Below are 22,675 nucleotides of genomic sequence, written 5' to 3' on the forward strand. Positions count from 1 at the left end.
CACTTGCTCAGCTCAGGACACTTGCAGTTGCAATGTTAACTATGATGGTAGCCTTAATTAGAATTAGAACACATGTGCACACCTGCATTTTATTGTACGTTATCCTCATGTTGTACACTTTGGAGTAAAATCGTTATTGATAAAATCGCTTATGTTTTATATTTATCATATAACCTATATCAGTTATGACCCAATCAACAAAGTAATAAATCGAACGTCAGTGTTAATATTTCATATAATTAATGAACCTACTAAACTTTACAAAGAATAAGTGTGAACCTTTACTGAAAATTGAAATAGATAATACGTGCGTATATAGGGTAGAGTGCTTCAAGAATGCGCTCTTAAGGTTTATTCAAGTGTAAAATCCAAACCAATTGCGTTGAAAGTATATTTATTTTTATTTAAGCATTTTGATATATATATAAACAACAAAATCAATTATAATTTGCGAACTAAACATTACTTTAATAGAAAAAGTGAAACTAAAAAAAAGTGCTTTTGCGCACTGTTATAAACCCGCTTTTTAAAAGTACGCATTTAGGATTGTCAGATTGCGCACCTAATTTTATCAACATAGGTCACATTTATAAGATCCAAAACCTGCGTAGGCATTGCACTTTTCATGCCAACATTCAGCACATGATATGCACTTAATCTAGTCTTTTGTGATAGGTTCTTTAAATGTTTCGTTGCACCCTGGACAGCTCCAAATTTTCTTATGGGGCGTTGTTTTTGGCTTTGTGAAACCAGCTTTTTCATTTTTTGTATCTTCTCTGCCGATCTGAGGTTCACATCTGATTTCCTTTTTAAACTCCCTCCCAGATGCGCTTGCGGTGGCGGTAGGTTATGGCCAACATCCAGTTTGAGTTTGTATTGCGACTTTTTTTTCTCATTTTCTTCAATTAGTTGGTCGTTATATGGAGAGCTGGTGATAATTTCCGACTTTTTACTTCTGCGATTTCTGGATCTAACTACAATTGATTTAGGTAACGGAGAAATGGTTGTTAATTTGATATAACTTGATGATGTTCCAGGAGTGTTTGATAAATCAAATAATTTTGTTTCTGGAGCTATATCAACTTTTTCTTTCAAAGTTATTGCAGATGTGTTGGAAACCGGATCTGTAAGCTGAGGGGTATTGTTTGTGATCTGTAAAATTCTTCTCGTACAATCGGGTTCAGATGTAGGTATTTCGCTGATTATGGCATCTCTTTCATTAACATGAATATTTTCCTTAGTAGTGGAATTCTCAAGAACAATAGTTGGACTGTCAAGAACATTGGGAGTATTTACAGAGGCTGATTCAGACATTTGGTGTGGTTAAATATCGATTTCAGACGTAGAGTTTTTAGCGACTCCTGATTGTACGTTAAACGCTTCTGGTTCCGTAGTTACTGCAGGTGTAGCAGGTTCTTTTCGTTCTGTGACAAAAGTGGCCATGAAGTCAGCGTCAGTAAATATATCATTATTAAAGGGACATATCCCTGTCACTTTAAAAGCTTCAATTGCATTCGTTATAGTAGCAGCTTTAAAGTATACAGGAGCAAATATTTAAGCAATTTGATAAACCGTAATTACCCGTCCTGAATGGTTTGCCAGCCATTTTTCACATTCATTGGAATAAAACTTTTTTAGCGGGCTAAAAAACATCTGTCAAGTGGCTGCATACGGTGACTACTATGAGGAGGAAGTGTTAATGCGATAATGTTATATTGGCAGCGCTGGACGATAGTGGCTAAGAGGATATCGTATGCGACATCCTGAAATATTATTGAGGCAACCTGAAGCTGTGTTGCAGCTATGGCATTTAATAGGTCCCAACATTTTTTTCAGTTTAATATTTCGAATATTATCTGCAAAAAAATTCTCAAATAAAAAGTATGTCATTTTAGGACACCTTCCCGTACAAACATACGCCACTGGATGTAGAATTCGCCCGGTTATCAGTAAACAAAAATTTCACAAAAATAGATTTAATAGTAACGAAGTTTGGTCAACTTAAAATTCGGAAACTCACTAAACTAACATTAATTTGACTCAAGTAATGTTCATTGCCCCAACCACGCCTGTGTCCCCAGTTTCGCCGCATCACCTATTGGGCTATGATTCTACCCAATTAGTAATTTTAATTTATATTTTATCAATAAACTCTTTATTGTTTTTGCTAATTGGCAACGATATTTACTTAACAGTTCTTTTAATTATTATTTATGGCAGTGGCGGATACACAGGGGGAATGGGGAAAATTTCCCCCTACAAGCTCCAAAACTAAAGAAAAAAATTGTTGAAACATAAAAATATATTAGCTGACATGAAAGTTAATGAACAGACAGACAAATTCAACATAATAAACCCGCTAATTAGAAAAATTAAGGGAACTTAATGCATATAATGACTTTTGTGTATTTTGGGTTTATCTTTTCTATGTTGTTTGGTTGGTGCTTTATTGGAAGTTCCCCCTCCCCTCTCCCCAAGGCAAATTCTAGATCAGCCACTGATTTATTGTCATAACTGCAACAATAAATATGAAAAAGAAAATAGCATTTTAGATTTGAATGTGCCTCAAGAGCTTATTTGGCGATGTCTGAAGTAAAACATATTACACCTTACAATGTTTAGATTCAAATATTGCGAAGCAAAATTACTTAAGGACTAAACAGAACATACATAAAACCGACAGACACACCGTGGTATCTACTGATAGATTGTCTACCCCATTCTCGTAATTTTAGACTTCGTTTTCGGGAGAATTATCACACAAAAGATTTATAAAACCCCCAACAGACCTAAATAAACTTTGTAGAAGAATTCGACAAGTATGAGCACAAATATAATTGTAAATTTTTGTAAGGGTTACAATAAATTGCGACGCAAACAATTATTTTAAACTTTTACTAGAACCGGCAACAGTGTGCGTTACTTCAGCGAACAGAGTGCGCGACAAGGAGACGATATCCAGACATCAACCAGTAATGTACAATTGTAAACAGTTCGGTATAAATCAATAAATTTGTTCGTAAAGGTGTCCATCTACAAAAAGACGATAAAGTTTAGTTTTAACAGCGTTTTGTTACAGTTTTTAATAAAGTTAGTGTTACAGTCCACCTAGTTTTCATTTTGCCTATAATATAAGACGCCAATCGACCAAACTAAACATATCGTGGTCCTTCGAGCCGGATGGGCAATTCCAATGCGAACAAACTATAAAAGGCTGGACTGCGATAGACAAATAACAAATACACGTATTCGAGATTCTACGTTCTACAGTTGTTGTTGTCAAGGTCGACGCCAGAACAAATAAACATTTACCGGCAAAGTGTTGAGTGAGCAATCCTTTTTTATCTATTACAAGCGATAACATTCTTTATAATATAGCCTCATTCATTTTATTTATTTATTTTTAAAATAAAGCCATAAATTTAAGTTTGAACTATATTACAGTCGTCTCAAATATTTTAAGTAGGTTAAAAGTATTACATATCCAATATACATTGTGAAACAATTTACAACTTGAAATATTTTTTATTTTCAAACATATCTAGCTAACATTACACTATATTTAAACGATCTTTGGTGGTGTTTGCACTCGCTAAAGCTATGGTTTGTTAGAACAGTGAGCGGCGCATAACTCACAGTCAGTCGAACGCCGCGCACGTTCGTCAAAATCAAAGAAATGGTTCTCTATGATAACGGTTTGTTAGGTTCTGCTGAGCTGCGCGCACTGCAGAGCGATAGCCGTGTACGTCGACGGTGTGCGCTGGAATCAACTGCGATTTGATTTGGACGCAAACGTTCAGCTGAGCTCACAGCGTACACATCTATACCGAAATTATAATTGTATTTTTATATAGTAATTATTATTGTAATAATTAAGTGATATCTACTAAATTTTCTCCCGAGGAAGATGAAAGACTAGTGGATCTACTACAAATTGTAAGATAGTTCCAAATATATCCCTGGAAAGTCTAAAATATTCTCGAAGTTTTTCTTCGTTTTTAAACAATCTTTCGTTGACTGTTAATTTAAAAGCACCTTCTTTATTAAGACATGAAAAAATTTCGTTTACATTTTTATTTCTTTTATTTAGATTTAACGTTATCAACTCTTCTTCTTCCTCCTCTTCTTGGAGTAATAAAATTTTTGCGTTAAGTTTGCGAGAATTCATTTTTTAAATGTACAACCTTTGCGAGAATAAACGCGAAACTAATGCCACCGTGCCACCTCAGCACTAGCATTAATTTGGATTTGCAAATGCAATTAGCAAAATTTTGGGAATTGGAGGAATGCCAATCTACCAAGATTCTCTCCACTAAAGAGCAATTTTGTTAAGAGCACTGCAAGGAAAATACACGTCGTAACGAGAACGGTCGATTTATTGTGCATCTTCCATTAAAACAGTAATCCGAATCACTAGGTGAATCCAAGTTTCAAGCAGAACAGAGATTCTACAGCCTTGAAAGAAAACTAAAAAGAAATCCATCATTCCGTGAATTGTACGTTCAGTTCATGCAAGAATACAAAGAACTTAATCACATGACTGCGATAGAAGAAAACGATTATCCTCATCCTGTATACTATATGCCAAATCACGGAGTGCTTCGTGAACAAAGTTTGACTAGCAAATTACGAGTAGTATTTGACTGTTCAGCACCGACTACATCAGGGTTGTCTTTGAACCATATTCAATACGTCGGGCCTACCTTACACATGAGTGCAAAAACCTACAAAGAATATTATGGAGGGACAATCATTCCGAACCAATAAAAACATTTGTTCTAAACACCGTTACATACAGACAAGCATGTGCATCTTACTTAGCAATAAGATGTCTTATTCAACTCGCCACACACAATAAAAAAACTTTTCCCGAGATAGCTGAAATCATTTTGCGCGATTTCTACGTAGACGATATGCTTACTGGAGCAGACACTATTGAAGATACCCAACATATCTGTCAAACCGTCTTAAACATTTTAAAATCAGGTTGTTTTAATCTACGAAAATGGTATTCGAATGACAATAAAGTATTGGATGGCTTACAGCATTCAAACGCTGCATGTATTTTGAAGTTTGATCCAGAAGAAAAGGCAAAAACGCTTGGACTGAAATGGTCATGTAATGCGGATTTACTACATTATGAGGTGGAAATACTACCCATTAATAAAATTCCTACGAAATGATCTGTTCTTTCTTCAATAGCCAAGATTTTTGATCCATTAGGACTTTTAGGTCCATGCACAGTGTTAGCCAAAACTATAAAGGAAAAACTTTGGCTCGAGAAGATTTCTTGGGATGCACTCATTCCAAACGATTTAGCAGAACGTTCGATTAAATTCCAATTTGAATTATCCCAGCTTGGTCAAGCCAATCTTCCTAGGCATGCCATATACAAAAATTATAAATACATTGAAATTCAGGGATTTGCCGATAGTTCTACTATTGCATATGGGTCGTGCATTTATTTGCGTATTGTAGATGATGACAATAAGGTCCACATTCATTTACTTTGCTCCAAGTCAAAGGTCGCTCCAATAAAAACAATTACTATCCCTAGGTTAGAGCTTTGCGGACTTTGCACTTTTATTAGCACGTTTATTCAATAAAGTGATGCAATCTTTAAGAATAACAATAAACGAAACTGTTTTGTGGTCCGATTCTACTATAGTACTATCCTGGATTCGGACCAGTCCAAATTTACTGAACACATTCGTCAGCAATCGAGTATCCGAAATTCAATCTCTCACTTTCAATTGCAAATGGCGACGCGTATCATCACGTGACAATCCATGTGACATCTTGTCCAAAGGTCTATTTCACAGCAAAATTTTGAATCACGATATATGGTGGTCAGGTCCTCCATGGTTTCAGTTGAATGAATACTCTTGGTCCACCTCTAAGTTAGACTATATTTTAGACCTGCCAGAATTAAAGCAACAGAATTTCACTCATTTGGCCACTACCTCAAAGCTATTTTCATTTGAGCGCTTTTCACGTCTTAGTCATTTAAAAAGAGTGGTTGCTGTGTGTTTTCGTTTTAAATCAAATTCTCTGCGCTCAGATAAGGAGAAAAGATCTCTTAATAAATTTCCTATTTCCATTGACGAATTAGATCAAGCTTTTCATTCATTAATTCGAATGTCACAACAAGAATCTTTCTCAAACGAAATTGAACTCTTAACCAATAGCAAATCAATAATTAAGGGCAAACTAGCTAGGCTAGTCCTTTTAGCTATACCGGAGTAGATTATGATGGACCTTTCAATATCAAAACGCACAAGGGGCGTGGTGGTTCTATAATTAAAGGTTACATCAGTCTGTTTATCTGCTTCACTACAAAGGCGGTGCATATGGAACTTGTTTCAAATCTTTCAGCAAACGAATTTTTACTTGCTCTTCGTAGATTCGTTGCACGGAGGGGCAAGCCTTTAAATATATTTTCCGACAACGGAACTAATTTTGTGGGTGCAATCAAAGAGTTAGGCACTTTCCTTCATAATAACGAACTAACCTTGCAGAATATGCAGAAAGCATATATTCGAGAAGCTATTTCATGGCATTTCAACCCACCGTTTTCACCACATATGGGCGGAATCTGGGAAGCGGGTGTTAAGAGTTGTAAGCACTATTTAAAGAGAGTTCTTCAAAACACTCATTTTACATTTGAGGAATTCAATACTGTGTTAAATCAATGTTCTGTCCGCTATCATCCGATCCATCCGATTATACTCCATTAACTCCTGCTCATTTTTTAATTGGTCGACCATTGGTTGCATGTACAGACCGTAACATTACCGAAGAAAGGGTAAACCGCCTTAGTAGATATCAGCACATTCAGTTATTGTGTCAGCATTTTTGGCGACGTTGGAGCCTCGAATACATAGCCGAACTTCAATACAGAACCAAATGGAAAACCAACCACGGCAGCCTATCTGAGGGTTCTCTTGTTTTACTCAAGTTGGACAATATTCGTACTACTCAATGGCGTTTAGGTCGCATTGTTCATATTTTCAAGGCTCTGATGACGTCGCAAGAGTAGCATCAATCAAGACCCAAGATGGAATCGTTAAGCTGAGCTTTACGAAAATTTGTCCATTACCAATTGAAAGCTAAGGATCTTTGCTTATTATTATTATTATTTTAGACTTTTACTACAACCGGCAACAGTGTGCGTTACTTCATCGAACAGAGTGCGCGCCAGGGAGACGATATCCAGACATCAACAAGTAATGTACAATTGTAAGCAGTTCGGTGTAAAACAATAAATTTGTTCGTAAAGGTGTTCATTTACAAAAAGACAATAAAGTTTAGTTTTAACAGCGTTTTGTTACAGTTTTTAATAAAGCCAGTGTTACAGTTCACCTAGTTTTCATTTTGCCTATAGTATAAGACGCCAATGGACTAAACTAAACAATGGATCTAACTAGATGTTGCATTGTTGTGGTGCATTCCATACCCTTGTATGGATGGCGGGTTTTGAGATTAAAAATAGGTACGCCTCCAAAATTAGAGGAGTGCAAAGAAATACTTACCGTGTATAACCGTGTATAACTGGGTATAAATACCGTGTCTACGGATGCGGTGGTAGTACTGTGCGGGGCACATTTTTGCATACAAGAATTCTTTAGCAATATACTGAGTCGATCGTGAACATGGGTAAGTAAATTATCATCTGACTATGGTATACGCGGAACATGATTGTTTCGGCAAAAAACTGAAACGTATAGAAAGGAGTAGACTATCATGTATGTACATCATGTGAGAAGAAACGGCATACCGCTGGACGAGTGAAAGACGGGAGTGTGAGGGAGACTTACATAAAAATATTACAGTACAGCAGAGACGGGAGTGTAAGAGAGACTTACATAGGAATATTACAGTAGTGGTAAAAGAGAAAGAGATATTGGTGCGAGAGAGAAAGTAAGAACGCAGCGGAAATGTTGTAGTTTATAATGGAGCAGAATATCATATATGCGAATGAAAACAGATTAGAGAGTGCGGGATGGGCATGGTGAAGTACTAATACATAGGTTTTCCACCATACCCTCCTCAACAGGTGATGATTTTTCGTAGGTAGAAATCACAAACTTAATTTCGATGCGATCCCGATTGTATGGTTTACGCAACTAATATCTAAATTAGAATTAAGGTTTAAATTAATGAAACATTCTAATAATTATTTGTTATAGTTATTAAGTTGTTTCATTAAATATTCTATTAATGCAAGATGTTAATTATATATATTTTGAAGTTATACTTCTATACGCGCGCTCCACGTTAGAAATTTGTATGGGAGTGAATCTGTGAAATCATTACATATGTAAGATAATGAGTAAGAGAGAGACAGAAGATCTATTTTCTCTCTCTTCCTCTCTCGAATATAAAATTGTTCCTTTTTTTATATATTTATTATTATTATTATATATATATATATATATATATATATATATATATATATATATACATATAATATTATATATATAATAAAATATTTATTAATATTAATATTTATGTGATATGTTTTGTATTATTTATTAAATGTTCATAATTATATTAGTCTTTTGTATTTCAAAATAATAATCTCAATAAATCACTGTATGACCCAGAACTGTCAATTTTGAAATAAGTTTGTGTCATGTCCTCGGTAGTATAGTAGTCAGTATCCCAGCCTGTCACGCGGGAGACCGGGGTTTGATTCCCAGTCGGGGAGGACTTTTTTATTAATATTATTACATAGTAAATTAAACACATGCGTAAGTAGAAAAGTTATGTATATTATTGTCATTTTTAAATACTTATGAATATTGCATCTTAATTTGTATTGGATTATTATATTGAATTATGTTGCACTTTATTCTAGTGCTGTAAAATAAACAATGAATTTTACTGCAGAGTATGTGTAAAAAAATTTTTGCATTCAACTCCGTTCATACATATATACGGATATATACATTCATACAGGTCAAATGTTGTGTATTAATTGTTAGTAAGTTGTTATAAATTCTGTTTCTCTTTCTGCTATGTCTTACCTATAGCATTACATATGTAATGAGTGTGCAGATTGACCCCCAAATACATTTGTAACGGCGAATGCGTGTATAGAAGTGTAACTTATACCGGCAGTCCCACTGGACTGCCACACCCATTTTTAATTAAAAATTAAGTAATCGTGGGGGAAAAAATAAATATGGCATTTTAATTGTCTATTTGCCCAATTTATAAAATTATTCTTAGAGTTGCCAAAAACCTTATACACGGTGAAATTCTTGTTATGAACAAAACAAACTAATTTTTTACAACGATAAATTAAAAGTTTGTGTCTTAAATGATAAATTAAAAAAGTTTTTAAAAAAATTGATGTTACAAGAAAAGTTATATTTTTTCATCTATGGTTCAATTTACTAAACTTTTAATTTATAGTCAAATTTGATTTTTTAATTAAAAATTAAGTAATCGTGTGCTTAAAAATTAGTATGACATATTGCCTATTCATCTAATTTATCAAATTCTTATTATTTTTTTCAAAAACCGTATAGGGATGAAATGTTGTATTTAATGTTTGTTCAAAAGAATTTAATTTTTGTAAGAAAAGTTATATTTTTTACAACTATGGTTCATTTGACTAAACTTTTAATTCATAGTCTCAGCTACAGACCACTAATAACACAGAATTTTTTTTTCCATCTTGTAGATCTTACACTTGTAAATACACTAGAGCGTCGATTATCCGAACGTCGCGTCGATCAACCCAACGACCACTTATCCGAACTCTCGACTCACGACAAAAGACAAGCATAGCATAAGTAACTTTATGTCCTGGGGTCGTATTTTCGAATTCGTTCGAGCATATTTCGCATACGAAATTAGAAGAAATTCGCTCGAAATCCAGTTTTTTATATTTTCGAATAGTGCGTATACGAATTTTTTCGTATACGACGACACGAATGGGTATGAACCATTCGAATTTCGATGCTAGTATACGATCAAAGTAATTTTTGTCATTTCAGTTGTCACTGGGCCCGTGTACGTCAGATAAAATTTCAGCTGATAGGTTTTAATCGTTGTTTTAGATTGAACAATACAATAAAATTTACATTAATACCTACCATATTTTTACATTGAACTTTGTTTTTAATGGGTGGTTTAAATAATTTTTTAATAGAAAGAAATAGTTAACGCCCTTGCCGAGGCGATAATATTAGCGGAACGAAGAGGCAAGTTCACCAACCCATTCTTAACCATCTAGAGGACTATTCGGATGTACAATTTCAAAAATTGTACAGATTAACAAGGCCCCTCACAATGGAGTTGATAGAATGGCTTTTTTTTTGTTCGGCCGACACTGAACCACCATAGTTCATGCCCTTTTTTACTTCTTGTTTTAGATAACAAATTCACCATAAACTAGGTTAAGTAAAACTGCCAATTATTCTTCTTTTTTTATTATTTAAGTTTTGGTTGTTCGAATTTGCAGTGTTGCCGGTGCAAATTCTTTTAGTATACGTATAAAATTTCGAAGGACGTTCAAAAATACAGATTCAAATTCGTATACGAAATTTTTCATTCGAGCTTACTCGTATACGAAAAAATTCGATTGAATTCGAAAATACGACCACTGGCTTGAGTCTTCTGACGGATTCACAAGTCGTAAAACGATGAAACTTGCTTTAAATAAGTATTTAGATGATGCTGTATATAAGTGGTTTAATCAAAAAAGATTCCAGGGAGAACCTATTTCTGATCTAAATCTGTGTAAAAAACAGTTCAATTCAACAAAAAATCCAGAGAGCTAAATTCAAGTAAGCACGGGCTGGTTAAAACGATTTAAGTCGAGACATTTATGAGCTTTAAATACGAGGATAAAAACTGTGCTGATTAATTCTAAATTAAATTAAGGGATTTACTAAAGGAAGAAAATTACGCCAACAAAACGTTTACAATGCAGAAAAAACTGGGCTCAATGGGAAAACTTTGCCACAAAAAACTCTTGCGTCACGTCGTGAAATTAACAGCATCTGACCCTAAAATAAGCAAGGATCGTATCACTGCATTAGCTTGTGCTAATACGACTGGCAGCCACTGATTGTCCATACTTGTCATTGGTAAAATCAAGAAACTACGTTGTTTTAAACACATTAATATGTCTGTGATGCCTATCGTTTACACTTCGAAAAAGAGTGCTTGGGTGAATAGTACAATTTTCATGAAATGGTTTATAGAAACTTTTATATCCTCTGTTAAAGCCCATCAATTAAAAAATGGTAAAAGAGAGAAAACATTATTGTTTACTGTTGGAATGAAAAAGACCTGTCCTTAAAAAACTACGTGACCTAGCCGCTCGTAAGCAGTAGACTTGCTTCGGCAGACTAGAAGATTTTTAAGCGTTAGTGGTTAAAATTTCGTCAATATTTACCTAGAATATGTTTTGTTGCAAAGACTGCACTTTTTTGTTTAATTCTTATTTGTCATTAACGATATAAATACATATAAGTAAGTATGTAAATATGGCTTTCATTTATCCGTAGATAAATATGTAAGGTTACATCAATACTGTTCGATTATCGGAAACAACCGATTTTCCGAACACCCATGTCCACCAATTAGTTCAGATAATTGGCGCTCTACTGTAGGTAAATTCTTTATAAGAGAGTAGAGGAAAAATGGAAACAAGTCTATGACGCTGGTAAATTTTAGAATTGAGGTAGGTGACAAGCCATCAGATGGCAAGGAAGCCATCTACAAGTTCTATTGAACAGGAAATACAATTGAAGAAAAAGAAAGGGTCGACAAGTTACATTTCTCCAAAATTCACGGAGAAAATACGAGAACTGTATTAGACGCAAATATTAGAAAATGGGAAAATATAAATTGAAAATCCCAAGAATAAAAAGAAGATAATAGTCCACATAAACGAAACTAAAATAATGCCTAATATCCTGACTCAACCACATGTGCATGATCGAAATAATTATGATGCTATCTCTTCACCCGAAAGTTGCGATAATGCTAATTCGGCATATCAGCATTCACAGATAAATTTAAACTGGGAGTGTGCTGTATCGGCATGCTGTTAGTCAAGCATTAATCATTCATTAGTAAGTTTAAAACATTTTTGTAATATATTTATTCTTTACATTAATATTTGAAATTCGATATGAGTGCTGCGAAAAAGAGTAAAACATATTTTAATAATGCGTGGGAAGAAGAATTCCTGTTTACTATGGTGAAAGATAAGTATGTTTATCTTGTTGGTCGGTCTTCCGATGCTCTGCCCAAACGCGGAAATTTAGAACGGCATTATAAAACTTTGCATAAAAACTATGAAAATGATTTTCCGCAAAAGAGTTTGTTTAGAAAACGGAAAGTACAAGACTTGAAAAGTAGTTTGAAGACGGAACAATCAATGTTCACTAGGCCTGTTAAACAATCAGTAGCTGCAACGATTGCGTCGTTCAAAATTTCTTATATATTGGCACAACATAAAAAACCATTTGAAGATGGAGAGGTAGTGAAGGAAGCATTCAGGTTATTTCAGGACTTCAAAAATAAAGCAGATATTATGTCCGTCATCAAAGAAGTCCAGTTGTCACGTCCAACGGTTACTAGACGTATCGAAATCATTGGCAAAGATTTGGAAAGTCAAGTTAAAAGTGGTATTATGAAGTGTATGTACTTTTCTTTGCAATTTGACGAGTCAACCGATATGACTGATACCGCCCAGTTGTGTATTTTCATTCGGATGGTATTTTCTGACATGTTGGCTAAAGAAGAATTGTTAACAACGCTGCCTCTGAAAGAAAAAACTCGCGGAGAAGATATATACAACTTTTTTATAAATTTTGTCAAACAATACGAGCTACCGATTTACAAACTCGTGTGTACTACAACAGATGGTGCACCATCCATGACATCCATTAACAATGGATTTGTTGCATTATGTCGAGCTAACGATGACTTTCCATCGTTTTTTTTTCATTTTATTGCATCATTCACCAGCAAGTTTTGTGTTCCAAAATTTTAAATATGGACGACATCATGAAGATGACAACAAAAATTGTGAATACAATCAGAGCGCGAAGCTTGCAACGACGTCTTTTTAAAGCGCAATTGGAAGATAGCGACTCTGCAGAACACACTGATTTACTTCTGCATACAGATGTTAGGTGGTTGAGCCGTGGAAAATTTTTAGATAGGTTCCAGGAGCTACTTCCCAAAATAATTTCTTTTTAGAAGAACGAGGAGACGACACTCATCTACTTCAAAACGAAAAATGGCTCAGTGATCTAGCTTTCCTAACAAATTTAACAAATCATTTAAACCTCCGTAATTTTGGACTACAAGGTAAAAATAAAACAATTATCGTTATGATGAGCGCAATACATTCTTTTGTCAATAAATTGAAATTATTGATTAAGCAAATTAGCAGAAAGGATTTAAACAACTTTCCATCGTTGAAAAAAAGGGTAGCCGCCCATTTTAATTATGTTTATTACGAAACGGAGCTACAAACACTTCATGGTGAGTTTGAAAGACGCTTCGCTGATTTTAAAACTGACTGATATTGTAACATTCATGTCGAATTCATTTTCTTGTCAAGATGTGGAAAAAATAGGCACTGAAATATCCGTTACGTTCAATATGGAGATCATTTCCGTCTAAAATGAGGTACTCGAAATAATTTAGATATACATCTTAAATCCAGAGCTACCGATACGAAATTTTGGTCTTTCATATCGTCTGAGAAATATCCGTCTTTGAGACAGCTAGCTCTGCAGCTCACAGCATTCTTTGGATCAACATACTTATGTGAGTCTGCATTTTCCCAAATGAAGATAGTGAAATCAAAATATCGTAATCGGCTAACTGACGAACATCTCTCTTTATGCTTGTGTTTGGCCCTCCGTAATTACGTACCATCATATGAAATACTTGTGGATGATATGCAGTGCCACGCATCAACATCCACATAGAATTAATATGAAAAACATGACTTTATTTACAACCCACTGTAGTTACAACTTTTTATTAACTAGAAATGCGCAATAAAGTTTTTTATTTTCAAAATTGTTTTTTTTTACTATGCTTTGTTTTTAAACCAGGAGGAGTAAACTAAAGAGACATATTCACACCCAAGAAAGTCACTAAAAAGGTTACCAAATACATCTTCTTTTTTGGTTAATAATATCGGCCTTCGACGGTAATCCAAAAATATTATATTATACTAATACGTCGCTAAAGAGTTTTAAAAACAACTTTTTTATATAAAAGCAGTCTAAAAATCTAAAAATTAAAAGAATAACGCAAAAAACACAAAAAATCGCCGGTATAAGTTAATTAAGCTATGAAATGCCATTAGTGCCAAAATTTCATAACAGTGGAGTAAACTTGCCTGAGGTTGTACCAATTACAAACAAACATTGCGGTGCGTAAATTTGAATTACTCCTCCTGGTTTAAAATCAGGGTATAACTGTCGATCTCCGGACGCTTGCAGTTTATGTGGTAGATTCCATGTAGTATTTATAAGTCTGAGCACCACTGCTGTAGGACATTGCAACAACCCGATGCAAACAAACCAAACTCTAAAAAATTAACCTTCAATAAATGTGACAAATCGACGTCGGAAAGGCAGGACCTCGTAACTGACAAATTTGCAAAAAATGAGTTATTTAGGTTTTCGCTTTAGAATAAGTAGCAGTATCTATTAACCAGCGATTAAAGCCGGAAAATTTTCCAGAAGGTTTTAAATTACAGAAAACGGTACCTCGTAACTTTTTCCAGCCATTTTGTGGACGCAGTACCTCATAATTGTCAGTTTGGCCACAGTTTAACCACAGTTCTTTTTATACTATGGTTTGGCTATGTTAAAGTAAACAAGTTGATTGTGTGCATCACAATAATTTCTTTTCTAAGCTTATTTATCGATATATATTGGCTTAAGACTGATAATATTTTACGAGTAAGTATCAACAATTAATTTAGAGAAGTGTTTTCATTTTATTTTAATCTTATAACTTATATTATAAAAAATATATTTTAGTTGTTATAATTTAACATAACTATTTATTATATGGTGCAGATAAATAAATATTGATTGTTGGTAACTCGCAAAGTTCTATTTTCTTTACTATTTAGTTTGTTTACTATTAATATTGGTTATGAGTAGGTGTGCTTGGTTGTATAGTAATTTCCAGCCACTTTTAGTCTGTCAAAAAGTAACTAACTTCGCAAAAAATAATTACTAAATTCACTAGACAGTTCGGACTGGGAATAGCGAACCGAGTATACTGTGATGAATTTATTTCAATGTCTATTTAATTTATAATGTCTTGTTCTTATCTTAATTCATTAAAAGGCACAATAATTTATATCAATTTATTTAACGAATAATACACATAATTTGTAACGATGCTATGATCGTTTAACAGTTCGAACCGTGGGAGTGTCAATATTTGCGCATCCACTTCTACAACGTGAAGTCATAGTGGGATTCAGGACGGCTATTTAAGGCGTGTGTGTCGTCAGATCTGCCACGTAGACAGCGTGAAACTGACCAATACGCATCCAGATCTGCGCATTTCTCACCCTTCGGCCTTCTGATTGGTCCCTGACTTTATCCTATTTTCTGATTGGTGAGTTAACGGTCACGCCCACTTTCAACACTCACCAAGGCCACGAAAATGGGATAAAAGACGGTGCACTTTTTGCAGAAGGCCTATTCGGTTTCGAGTTTTAATCTAGATAAGACCTCTGGTTGGGGAATACCCATTCATTGTTAAATAACTAGCATTTTCATATTCGAAACCTTGGAAGAGAATTAGACTTCTCTTCCGCCCTTTCTTCAAGATCCAGCTTGGTATTATTATTTAATATTCGTAAGAATATTATTTGGGTATTTTATTTTATTTCAGAAACATTTCCATTTCATTGTGCTATGTTTATTTGATATTTCATATGTACCTTATTTTACTTACAGCTTGTGATATTTGTAGATGCTTATTTCTTACACTGATATTATTTGACTGTGACATTTATTTGTGGTTATTTGTTTATAATCTTGAATACCTTTTTTCTGTCGCAACGTGGTTGCTCCAGAGCTATTTTTATTATTAATTTTATTATTAGTTTCCAGCTTAAACTAATCTTACTTCTCTTACAGCCATTTGAATTATTTGTCTTTAAACTATACTTATATCTCATATTTATGTGCATTGATATATATATTTGTGTGTATATTTCTTAATAACCAACCGTTATTCTCTATTACAGATAAGTTGTTTATATTTACTTTCTTTTCTACCTATTTATTATTTTATGTTAGTTTCTGTCGTTTTCCATACTCTTACCCATTTGTTTTAGGTACCTCTCCGATCTTCTTACGTGGTGTGTCTGGAGGTTAGTTCGCGCTTCTGCTCTGCCGTATCGGCCTAGCAACAACCACGTCCTCCGCAAGCTTGAACAGAAAGTTAGATACCATTTCATACGGTTACTAAAGACGGTCTCCGAGATATCTTATCTCCGGGATCCAAACTTGAGTAACACGTACTATAAGTGGATAACTTTGTACAAGCACGAGGCTTACATCCTTTCGTTTTGCTTGGTCACACACGTCGTCTTACGAAGACCGAAGATATACTCTCTATATGGGGAAAACCTTGGCGAACTGACCCCGACGCACCGATTTTTAGTAAATAAAGAAAACCTTCTTCCGATTTTCTTTTATTCTTCCTTTCCCTCTGTTTGTCATTTGTTTTAGTAAAAATGGATTCACAGAGGCTTACACGATCGTCTGCCGCAGCAGACAGAGCGACTGGTGGAGATCCACAACCTCCCGTGGAATCACCTCAGCGACATGGCGCCCAACTCACGGGGACAACAGATCCTCAACCCACACCGACAGAGCTGCCGACGCTCCTAGCAGCTTTAATGCAAGCCGTAACAGCGCTGACGCTAGCGCAATCAGCGAAGACCGAACCAGCAACCCCTCCTCCGGCACCGACACTACCCACCACCAAATGGAGGCCAACCCTACAAAAATTCTCAGGCGGCGAAACAGAGAGTCCTGAAGAATTCCAAGACGCCGCAACGGAACACTTGACGAACATAGGACTCGATGAAAGACACTGGACAGCCTACATACTAGAAGAAGGACTAGCCGGCGACGCAGCCACATGGGCCGAAGACCACGCCAATCCAAAACTAGATCATGGTACGTTCTTTACCCGTCTTATTGATCACTTTAGTCACTCTTCCCAGATTACCAAGCTACTTGCCAAGCTATACGGCCAGTGGCAGAGAAAAGAGTCCGCAGCAGAATTCATCACCAAGAAGATGGCCCTCTTCAGACGAGTAGCCCCCGAGGTGTCGGAGGAGAAGCGATGCAGAATCATCGTGGACCAGTTAAAACCAGAGATTCGAAAACATATGAGAATAGCCACCCCAAGGACCGAGGAAGAGCTCCGGCGAGCCGCAGATGAGTTGGAACTTGACAACCGACTAGCTGCCACCACGTCAAGTCCATCCACCCAGAACAGCAACTCGAGATCCGAAAATCAACCCCGCAACCAACCAGCCCCGAGAACCTCTGAGACGATTGACGACTGGCGCAACCGAGGACCAAACAACCGTCAACAGAGCCGCCCTGTACCCAGACCACGTGCCCAGGACCAGAACCAGGGAAACGACAACCGGGGCACACTCAACTAAGGACCTCAGCCGCAGTAGTGCCCCAGCTGAACCCGATGGAACATCAGCCCACCTCATCTCACCTCCCAAAGATTTCCGCAGAAGTCAACACCCAAAGGATCAGAGCACTAGTCGACACTGGTGCATCCGGCAACTTCATCAGCAAGAACCTGATCCAGAGGGAGGAAATACGAGGCGGTCCATCCACAGTCCGGCTGGCGTGCGAAGGCCACACGTCCCGCAGTCTAGGGACAACCGAAGTCAACATCCGATTCTCAAACAGCTTCCAATCCAAGGTAAAATGCATCGTAGTCGAGCAACTCCACCATGACATAGTATTGGGCATGCCATGGCTCAAGCAAGAAGAAGTCCTAGTAGACATACCCCGTAAATGTCTGCACGCTGGGATCCAGAGCCGCCGAACACTATACTGGGAAGCTCCGAAGAAGACTACAAGCAACACCTCAACACAGAAGCTACAACCGGATCAAGCTCCGGAATTCGCCTTCCACACTATCCAAGAGACGATCCAAAACTACAACGACGTCTTCGACGATAGAATCCGCCAGCCGACCACCAAAGCCGTCTCCATGCGGATCGACCTGACCGACGACAGACCAATCAACGTCAGGCCATACAAGTACTCCCAAGAGAAAAAGCGGATAATGTTTCAAGAGGTCCAAGAAATGTTATCCGCTGGAGTAATCCGTCCAAGTAAGAGCCCCTACAACAGCCCCGTCGTCATCGTGACCAAGAAGGATGGTACGCCGAGGTTCTGTGTCGACTACAGAAAAATCAACAGCATCACCGTGGACGAAGTTTCGAACATGCCACCGATCCATGACAGCATCAAGGAACTGGGCACAGCAACAATCTTCTCAACCCTTGATCTAAAAAGCGGTTTCTGGCAGATACCGCTCGCCGAGGAGTCCAAGCCCAAAACAGCCTTCAGCCTACCCGATGGATCGGCGTTCGAATTCACAGTGATGCCCTTTGGTTTGAAGAACGGCCCCGCTGCCTTCCAGAAGCTGGTCACGACAGTCCTTGCCGGATACGTTGATGTCTTCGTCAAAGTCTACATGGACGACATCATCATCTTCTCTAACGACTGGGAAGAGCACCAGAGACACCTCCAACTGGTCTTGGAACGACTACGAACTCATGGCCTATGGGTTTCCCTGAAGAAATGCAAGTTTGCAGCGAACGAGCTTGAATACCTAGGCCATAAGATCACATCCGAAAATACCCAACCACTAGAGAAACACTGCGAGAAAATCAGAGGATTCTCCACTCCGAGGACCTTGAAACAAGCCAGAAGCTTCATCGGCACCGCAAGTTGGCTCCGAGATTTCATACCAAACTTCGCCACGATGGTCACCCCACTAACAGACCTGACAGCCGGCAACAAAAAGTTTAAATGGAACAGCCAAGCAGACCAAGCGTTTAACGACATCAAAAACGCAATATCCGGCAACTTAGAACTAAAACGGCCTGATGCCAGCCAACCGTTCAATTTGCAAACCGATGCCTCCGAAATTGGAATGGGAGCAGTACTGTTTCAAGGTCCCGCCAACGATAGAAAAATTGTGGCCTACAGCTCGACAAAACTGAGACCAGCCGAGCGTAGGTACCACATCAACGAGAAGGAGTGCCTCGCAGTGGTTTGGGCCCTGAAAAAATTCAAACACTTCATCCAAGACCAGAAGTTCACCTTGTACACAGATAGCAGAGCCCTCCTTTGGTTGGATAGATACAAATCCGACAAAGCCAAGCTGTCCCGATGGGCCCTGTTGTTACAAGAATTCAACTTCGATGTCGTCCACATCCCCGGCAAGGACAACGAGCTACCCGACCATTTGTCCCGCAATCCGGCCCAAGACGAGAGACCACACCACGACTCCGACGCCGAAGTGGAACGCCTCGCCTGGCCCCAGACCCTAGACTCACAAGACGACGACTTCCCCCTGCTGTGCCTCCTAGACGACGACGAAGAGCAAGCAGCCCATCCCATCCTCGACGACCTCGCAGACATGCCCCTACAGACAAGAATCCAGAGGGATCACCAAGTCCACCCCGGCATGAAGCGATTCATCAAGCGATGGCACAGAATCTCCAGACGAGGACCTCGAGATGACATCGAAAGATCCCTCGTCGAAGAATTCACAGTCGAGAACGAAGCAGCCTTCTACAAGGATCAAGACAAACTCCGACTGATAGTTCCCCCCGGCTTCCGTCCAGAAATCATGAAAGTCTACCACGATAGCGACGAAGCCAACCACCCCGGCCAAGAAGAGACCACGAGAGCCATCCGAGAAGTTTACTACTGGCCCACGCTGTCGAAGGACGTCACCAAACACGTCAGAACCTGCGTCACCTGTGCCACCACGAAAGCAGCTCAACGACAGCCCAAAGCCCCCATAGTCCCACGAAGTCCGACCGCCCCATGGGAACGAGTCTCGTTCGACATCCTCGGACCTTACCCTACAGCCAGAGGCACCAAGAATAAGTACATACTGCTAGCCACCGACTGCCTGAGCAATTGGCTGGAATACAGATGCACACCCGCCGCCAAAAGCAGAGACATCATCAGTTTTCTACAGGAAGAAGTTTGCAATAGATGGGGCAGACCTTCAACAATAATTACAGACAACGCCGTCCAATTCCGCACAGACGCCTGGGAGAGGTTCCTGCGGAAACATACTATCGAAGGTGAGAAGAGCCCCATCTATCACCAAAGAGCAAACCCTGTAGAACGAAGAGTGCAAGAACTAAAAAAAGGTCTGAGGGCTAGAGTGAAGTCGAACGAGGATCCACGATGGGACACCTACGTTGCGGACATTGTATTCAGCCTCCGTACCAGAAAAAACAATGCCACGGACCAAACTCCAGCCGAACTACTCCTTGGATACCGCCCGAGACGTTCCCAGGAGACAGAGCATGAGGTCCACCAACAGGAAACACGAGAGCAAAGAGTCAATCGAGCCATCCAACGAGCGACCATCTACGCCCGGAACCTGTTCCCCGACAACCCTGACGCCCGACAACCCCGTACGTACCTCCCAGGAGAACAAGTATTGGTCCGAAACCACATGAAGGGAAACTTTGGCCAGACATGGACAGGACCACATACCGTCTTGAGAGCAGCCGGAGACCATACGTACGAGGTTCATAGAGACCAGGATGTAGACAGACTAATCCACGTCGACGACATCCGACCAGCCCCACCACCACGAGACGTAGTCAACGACGCCGCCAACGACGCAGCAGAAGACGACAACGTCCAATAAGTGCAAAGCAAACGAACTTTCTTATTTTTTTCAAAACATATCTTTGAACATTTTTTTTTTCTCCTTTTTTCAAAATATTTTTAAAGTTTTTGTACATCTTCCGACAAGGACAATAAAGGAACTGATCTCCACTCATTCCAAGTCGGAAGATTTTGTTTTATATAACATTCTTTCCTATATTTACGAATTTGTAAAAACCTAAGTTTTTTCGCTACATTTACTAATTTGTAAAAATGAATTTTCTCAATAAAAGAAAAAAAAAGTATTCTCCAACCAACCAGTCTCGAAAGGGGGGGGGATGTCGTCAGATCTGCCACGTAGACAGCGTGAAACTGACCAATACGCATCCAGATCTGCGCATTTCTCACCCTTCGGCCTTCTGATTGGTCCCTGACTTTATCCTATTTTCTGATTGGTGAGTTAACGGTCACGCCCACTTTCAACACTCACCAAGGCCACGAAAATGGGATAAAAGACGGTGCACTTTTTGCAGAAGGCCTATTCGGTTTCGAGTTTTAATCTAGATAAGACCTCTGGTTGGGGAATACCCATTCATTGTTAAATAACTAGCATTTTCATATTCGAAACCTTGGAAGAGAATTAGACTTCTCTTCCGCCCTTTCTTCAAGATCCAGCTTGGTATTATTATTTAATATTCGTAAGAATATTATTTGGGTATTTTATTTTATTTCAGAAACATTTCCATTTCATTGTGCTATGTTTATTTGATATTTCATATGTACCTTATTTTACTTACAGCTTGTGATATTTGTAGATGCTTATTTCTTACACTGATATTATTTGACTGTGACATTTATTTGTGGTTATTTGTTTATAATCTTGAATACCTTTTTTCTGTCGCAACGTGGTTGCTCCAGAGCTATTTTTATTATTAATTTTATTATTAGTTTCCAGCTTAAACTAATCTTACTTCTCTTACAGCCATTTGAATTATTTGTCTTTAAACTATACTTATATCTCATATTTATGTGCATTGATATATATATTTGTGTGTATATTTCTTAATAACCAACCGTTATTCTCTATTACAGATAAGTTGTTTATATTTACTTTCTTTTCTACCTATTTATTATTTTATGTTAGTTTCTGTCGTTTTCCATACTCTTACCCATTTGTTTTAGGTACCTCTCCGATCTTCTTACGTGGTGTGTCTGGAGGTTAGTTCGCGCTTCTGCTCTGCCGTATCGGCCTAGCAACAACCACGTCCTCCGCAAGCTTGAACAGAAAGTTAGATACCATTTCATACGGTTACTAAAGACGGTCTCCGAGATATCTTATCTCCGGGATCCAAACTTGAGTAACACGTACTATAAGTGGATAACTTTGTACAAGCACGAGGCTTACATCCTTTCGTTTTGCTTGGTCACACACGTCGTCTTACGAAGACCGAAGATATACTCTCTATATGGGGAAAACCTTGGCGAACTGACCCCGACGCACCGATTTTTAGTAAATAAAGAAAACCTTCTTCCGATTTTCTTTTATTCTTCCTTTCCCTCTGTTTGTCATTTGTTTTAGTAAAAATGGATTCACAGAGGCTTACACGATCGTCTGCCGCAGCAGACAGAGCGACTGGTGGAGATCCACAACCTCCCGTGGAATCACCTCAGCGACATGTGAATAGCGGAATTAGACAGTCTTGTAGCTAGCGCTCTAGGCTCCCTGACTCGCCGGTGTAGTGAAC

At 38.0% G+C, this 22,675-nt stretch overlaps 1 protein-coding gene across 1 annotated transcript; it reads left to right on the plus strand.

Annotated features, from left to right (window-relative positions):
• Nucleotides 1-12,154: 12,154 nt before the first annotated feature.
• Nucleotides 12,155-13,021, plus strand: LOC140434375 (general transcription factor II-I repeat domain-containing protein 2-like). Its single transcript, XM_072522568.1, has one exon. It carries the CDS (start codon nt 12,155-12,157, stop codon nt 13,019-13,021), a length of 867 nt encoding a protein of 288 aa, XP_072378669.1.
• Nucleotides 13,022-22,675: the final 9,654 nt, after the last annotated feature.

Source organism: Diabrotica undecimpunctata, chromosome 1 (assembly GCF_040954645.1).
Source record: "Diabrotica undecimpunctata isolate CICGRU chromosome 1, icDiaUnde3, whole genome shotgun sequence".
Taxonomy (NCBI): Eukaryota; Metazoa; Arthropoda; class Insecta; order Coleoptera; family Chrysomelidae; genus Diabrotica; species Diabrotica undecimpunctata.

Bases quoted from the DNA above. Each gene is read 5' to 3' on its own strand.
- LOC140434375 (XM_072522568.1), top strand. From the start codon at position 12,155: ATGAGTGCTGCGAAAAAGAGTAAAACATATTTTAATAATGCGTGGGAA.